The following is a 6,255-nucleotide window of genomic DNA, read 5'->3' as shown; positions in this document are numbered from 1 at the left end:
GACTGCGAGACTTTGGGAGAGACTTTGCTGAGTCTGATAGGTTTCTTGAGGTCTTGTTCCGGGTCTCCTGTTCTCAGGTGGGAGGTGTGGCAGGTGTAAAGCGTCGTGGCATGACCTTGATTCAAGGGTCTGGAGTCGACTGTAGCCCACGGCTCCTTTCGAGTGGGCGGAGCTCCGGGAGCAGAGAGAGAGGTATTTAAGGGCAGGGGTCCCAGCCCTACGGCTGGCATTTGCTGAAGCTTGCGCTTGCTCTGGAGCGGTCCTGACTATATTCTCCAGCTTGAGGACTCCTGGCATCGAATCCTTAGGAGCATGGAAGCTGGAAGCAATGTGGATAGCAGCTGTGTGCTGCGGGAATCCCGGCGCAGGAAGACGGTTTGGCAGGCCTGGCAAAAGAAGGCCCTGCTATCAGCTTTCAGCAAGAACCAATACCCGAGCTTCTGGGACAGGCAGGAACTGGCCAGGCAAATACAGCTCCCTGCGTCCCGCATCCGAGTGTGGTTTCAGAACCAAAGAAGTCGCACTGGAGAGGTGAGGCACGGCCCAAAGCGGTCCAGCAGAGGCTCCATTCCGCTAGCCTCCCAAGAGCTCGAGGAAGGGTTTGGCTCCTGGTCACAAGGTAGCAGCATGCCCTCGGACAGCAGAAGGCCTCGCACTCGACTCAACTTGCAACAGCGCAGGATCCTAGTACAAGCCTTTGAGAGGAACCCGTTGCCAGGCTTTGCTACCAGGGAGCAGCTGGGGCAAAGGACAGGTTTGAATGAGGACACGATCCACATATGGTTTCAGAACAGAAGAGCGCGGCAAGCCCGCGCTCCAGATCAAGATGTGCCTGCTTCACAAGTGCAGGATGTGGCAACTGGAGGTCTCAGTGGCAAGGATGAGGCAGCACCGGACAACCTGTTACTGATGGCTGCTGCAAGAGGTGTGGGCATGGAGAACTCGAGCTCCAGCGACCAGCCCCACTTCCACGAAGAGTCCCAGCATCCCCAAGTGGCACTGCCCGAAGGACGAGGCCAATCACAGACAGCCACTCAAGCATACGAGCCAGGAACTCTGGAACTCCTCCTTGATGAACTGCTGGAAGAAGACCAAGTGGAGGGTGACAGGCCATTCCCTGTGGATCTGGATGGAAATCCTGGTGGCAAGGAGCACGGGGTTGTCCAGGAAACCACCTTGCAACTGGCTGCCACGGACTGTGTTTCCAAGGAATCCTCAAGTTTTAGCGACCCAACCAATTTCTCCAGAGAGTCTCAGCTACCACAATGGGCACAGCCTGAAGGACAAGGCCAAGAACAGGCTCTCACTCAGGGATGCAACAGGGGCCCTCTGGAACTCTTCCTGGATCAACTGCTGATGGAAGTTCGAATGGAGACGCTCTCCCCAGGCCCTGTACATCTGGAAGGTGCAGTTCAGCAAATGGATGCAACACCTGAGCTGCCTCTCTCTCAAGAAGAATATGAGGCTCTGCTGGATATTCTCTGAGTCCCAGCCTGGAAGCTCCTATCCAGAAGACACCTGCAATCAACACTTGAGAATATAGACAGCCCAAAAAGTATATGCATCAAAACCCCTATTACAGTGGGTGCTTTCGATGGAAGGCATCTTGCTTACTAGAAGGAGGAAATGCACGTGGGTTTTCCATGTGCAGTGCCTACATGAGGACCCTGGGACGAGGAAACGGGCTCTGAGCATGGGATTCTGCTGAAGGGGCAGAGGGCAAGATCACCAGGGACTCCTAAAACATCAAGGAGGCCTAATGAAAAGGCCAACTGACAGAACACACCATTGAACTGGCTCCATCAGACTCCAGGAAATCTCATGGGTCACCAGGTATAGGCTACACATCTCAGGACACTGAACCAGGAAGGAGTTATGAAGACTTCTTCCTGGGGACTAAGAACTGCTGCACTTCTTACCAATGCCTTTTGCTTAGCAGTGAGTTGACTAACAAACCACCCATTCTATATGTACTCCTAGCACATTTGTTTAGTTTACTTTTGTTTTGTTTTGTCTTGCTTTGTTCTACTTCCCATTGCATTCAATAAAGGTTTGCATTGTTTGTTTGTTTGCTTGCTTGCTTGTTTGCTTGTGTGTTTGTATGGGTGGTTGAATTGGCTGTTTGGTTTAGGCATGAGCTTTCCAATTCAAAGGGTGGTAAGACTTGGGAAGGCAGTGAGGCGGGATGAGAGGTCTGAAAGGGAAATAACAAGGAAAGCTGATCAGTGTTCAATGCAGACATGGCACTGTTTGCTAAAGCAAACAAGCGGGGAAAATGTCAACTTAAAGAAGAGTGTGTTAAGGCCACAAAATTGTAAATGAACATCATCCTGGAAATGGAGTGCAACCAAAGTATCGTGAACAATTCATTCCAGGATTGACACTGATTCAATCAGACAAGCCGAATACCTTCCTCCTCCCACAGTGAGGTGTATCCCACACTCTCAGGTATCCGTCTTTTATCCTTGAGTTTCCCAAGCCTAGCACGGCCCTGCATTCCCTAATGTGAGGTCCCTCCGAACCCACCTGAAGACTGCAATTGCCTAGAGGTAGGCAGTTGTCCTTGGGTGCATGCAGCCACATTGCCTCAAGGAGCATAGGGCTTATACAGGTCTTTCAGCACAGGTTTTGGGTCTTTTGTTCCACATTTACAAGTCAGACTTGCTGGCCCGGTTTTTGTGTATGCTCCTGTGTGTGTGTGTGTGTGTGTGTGTGAGTGTATGTGTGTGTATGTGTGTGTTATTTGTATTTGTGTTATTTGTGTGTGTTTGCATGTGCATGTGTGAGTGTCTGTGTGTGTGCTTGTTTTGTGTGTGTGTTATTTGTATTTGTGTTATCTCTGTGTGTGTATGTGTGTGTGTTTGTGTGTGCCTGTGTGTGTTTGTGTGTGCGTGTGTGTGTGCTTTGTTGTGTGTGTGCTATTTCTATTTGTGTTATTTGTATGTGTCTGTGTGTGTGTTTGCGTGTGTGTGTGTGTGTGTGTGTGTGTTTGCGCCTTTGTTTGCATTTAACATGTTAATGGTGAGAATTCCAGAAAATCTGGCCCAACTGTTCTGACAGGATATGCATGAATGCGCATTCCCGAATCTCTACATGAACTATTGTGGTTTTTGGCCTATTTGCCTGTGTAAAAGACTTTCTTTCTGCATGTGCTATTCTCTTCTCTCGGTTTAATAGAGTTCTGTTGCTCCCAACTACCACCTAGCCCTACAAGAAGGAAAGAAGTGCCATCACTTGCATGACCCCTGGAAGTGATGTCCTGGTTCTCAGGACAAGTGGTTGGGATCCTCAGTTGGGGGTTCTTCTCTTTCCAACCTGTGTGGATCCAGATGGGATGAGATCAGCACGGATTCAACTTGGCTAGTGATACCACCTAAGGCACAGTCCACTCGGCCTTCCTCTTCTGAAGCCTGCTTACCACCTCCACGGTTTCCTGGATACTCTGCCCAAAGCCAGGAAGGACCTATGGTGCTCCCTCCTTGGACGATCTGTCTGCTGGATTCTTGATTCCTAGGACATTTTTTGTGCTTCCTTGTTCTGTGTCCAGAATGGCATGCAAGGGACTGCGAGACTTTGGGAGAGACTTTGCTGAGTCTGATAGGTTTCTTGAGGTCTTGTTCCGGGTCTCCTGTTCTCAGGTGGGAGGTGTGGCAGGTGTAAAGCGTCGTGGCATGACCTTGATTCAAGGGTCTGGAGTCGACTGTAGCCCACGGCTCCTTTCGAGTGGGCGGAGCTCCGGGAGCAGAGAGAGAGGTATTTAAGGGCAGGGGTCCCAGCCCTACGGCTGGCATTTGCTGAAGCTTGCGCTTGCTCTGGAGCGGTCCTGACTATATTCTCCAGCTTGAGGACTCCTGGCATCGAATCCTTAGGAGCATGGAAGCTGGAAGCAATGTGGATAGCAGCTGTGTGCTGCGGGAATCCCGGCGCAGGAAGACGGTTTGGCAGGCCTGGCAAAAGAAGGCCCTGCTATCAGCTTTCAGCAAGAACCAATACCCGAGCTTCTGGGACAGGCAGGAACTGGCCAGGCAAATACAGCTCCCTGCGTCCCGCATCCGAGTGTGGTTTCAGAACCAAAGAAGTCGCACTGGAGAGGTGAGGCACGGCCCAAAGCGGTCCAGCAGAGGCTCCATTCCGCTAGCCTCCCAAGAGCTCGAGGAAGGGTTTGGCTCCTGGTCACAAGGTAGCAGCATGCCCTCGGACAGCAGAAGGCCTCGCACTCGACTCAACTTGCAACAGCGCAGGATCCTAGTACAAGCCTTTGAGAGGAACCCGTTGCCAGGCTTTGCTACCAGGGAGCAGCTGGGGCAAAGGACAGGTTTGAATGAGGACACGATCCACATATGGTTTCAGAACAGAAGAGCGCGGCAAGCCCGCGCTCCAGATCAAGATGTGCCTGCTTCACAAGTGCAGGATGTGGCAACTGGAGGTCTCAGTGGCAATGATGAGGCAGCCCCGGACAACCTGTTACTGATGGCTGCTGCAAGAGGTGTGGGCATGGAGAACTCGAGCTCCAGCGACCAGCCCCACTTCCACGAAGAGTCCCAGCATCCCCAAGTGGCACTGCCCGAAGGACGAGGCCAATCACAGACAGCCACTCAAGCATACGAGCCAGGAACTCTGGAACTCCTCCTTGATGAACTGCTGGAAGAAGACCAAGTGGAGGGTGACAGGCCATTCCCTGTGGATCTGGATGGAAATCCTGGTGGCAAGGAGCACGGGGTTGTCCAGGAAACCACCTTGCAACTGGCTGCCACGGACTGTGTTTCCAAGGAATCCTCAAGTTTTAGCGACCCAACCAATTTCTCCAGAGAGTCTCAGCTACCACAATGGGCACAGCCTGAAGGACAAGGCCAAGAACAGGCTCTCACTCAGGGATGCAACAGGGGCCCTCTGGAACTCTTCCTGGATCAACTGCTGATGGAAGTTCGAATGGAGACGCTCTCCCCAGGCCCTGTACATCTGGAAGGTGCAGTTCAGCAAATGGATGCAACACCTGAGCTGCCTCTCTCTCAAGAAGAATATGAGGCTCTGCTGGATATTCTCTGAGTCCCAGCCTGGAAGCTCCTATCCAGAAGACACCCGCAATCAACACTTGAGAATATAGACAGCCCAAAAAGTATATGCATCAAAACCCCTATTACAGTGGGTGCTATCGATGGAAGGCATCTTGCTTACTAGAAGGAGGAAATGCACGTGGGTTTTCCATGTGCAGTGCCTACATGAGGACCCTGGGACGAGGAAACGGGCTCTGAGCATGGGATTCTGCTGAAGGGGCAGAGGGCAAGATCACCAGGGACTCCTAAAACATCAAGGAGGCCTAATGAAAAGGCCAACTGACAGAACACACCATTGAACTGGCTCCATCAGACTCCAGGAAATCTCATGGGTCACCAGGTATAGGCTACACATCTCAGGACACTGAACCAGGAAGGAGTTATGAAGACTTCTTCCTTGGGACTAAGAACTGCTGCACTTCTTACCAATGCCTTATGCTTAGCAGTGAGTTGACTAACAAACCACCCATTCTATATGTACTCCTAGCACATTTGTTTAGTTTACTTTTGTTTTGTTTTGTCTTGCTTTGTTCTACTTCCCATTGCATTCAATAAAGGTTTGCATTGTTTGTTTGTTTGCTTGCTTGCTTGTTTGCTTGTGTGTTTGTATGGGTGGTTGAATTGGCTGTTTGTTTTAGGCATGAGCTTTCCAATTCAAAGGGTGGTAAGACTTGGGAAGGCAGTGAGGCGGGATGAGAGGTCTGAAAGGGAAATAACAAGGAAAGCTGATCAGTGTTCAATGCAGACATGGCACTGTTTGCTAAAGCAAACAAGCGGGGAAAATGTCAACTTAAAGAAGAGTGTGTTAAGGCCACAAAATTGTAAATGAACATCATCCTGGAAATGGAGTGCAACCAAAGTATCGTGAACAATTCATTCCAGGATTGACACTGATTCAATCAGACAAGCCGAATACCTTCCTCCTCCCACAGTGAGGTGTATCCCACACTCTCAGGTATCCGTCTTTTATCCTTGAGTTTCCCAAGCCTAGCACGGCCCTGCATTCCCTAATGTGAGGTCCCTCCGAACCCACCTGAAGACTGCAATTGCCTAGAGGTAGGCAGTTGTCCTTGGGTGCATGCAGCCACATTGCCTCAAGGAGCATAGGGCTTATACAGGTCTTTCAGCACAGGTTTTGGGTCTTTTGTTCCACATTTACAAGTCAGACTTGCTGGCCCGGTTTTTGTGTATGCTCCTGTGT

The 6,255-nt window shown here is 50.7% G+C and overlaps 1 protein-coding gene across 1 annotated transcript; it reads left to right on the top strand.

Annotated features, from left to right (window-relative positions):
- Positions 1-312: 312 nt before the first annotated feature.
- LOC147998666 (uncharacterized) lies at positions 313-1,485 on the top strand. The gene has a single exon (XM_087598755.1). It carries the CDS (start codon positions 313-315, stop codon positions 1,483-1,485), a length of 1,173 nt encoding a protein of 390 aa, XP_087454881.1.
- Positions 1,486-6,255: the final 4,770 nt, after the last annotated feature.

This window comes from Rattus norvegicus, chromosome 20, assembly GCF_021556685.1.
Source record: "Rattus norvegicus strain SHRSP/BbbUtx chromosome 20, alternate assembly SHRSP_T2T, whole genome shotgun sequence".
Classification (NCBI taxonomy): Eukaryota; Metazoa; Chordata; class Mammalia; order Rodentia; family Muridae; genus Rattus; species Rattus norvegicus.
The sequence above is the reverse complement of the archived record's forward strand: the minus strand, read 5'-3'. Positions and strand labels throughout refer to the sequence as shown.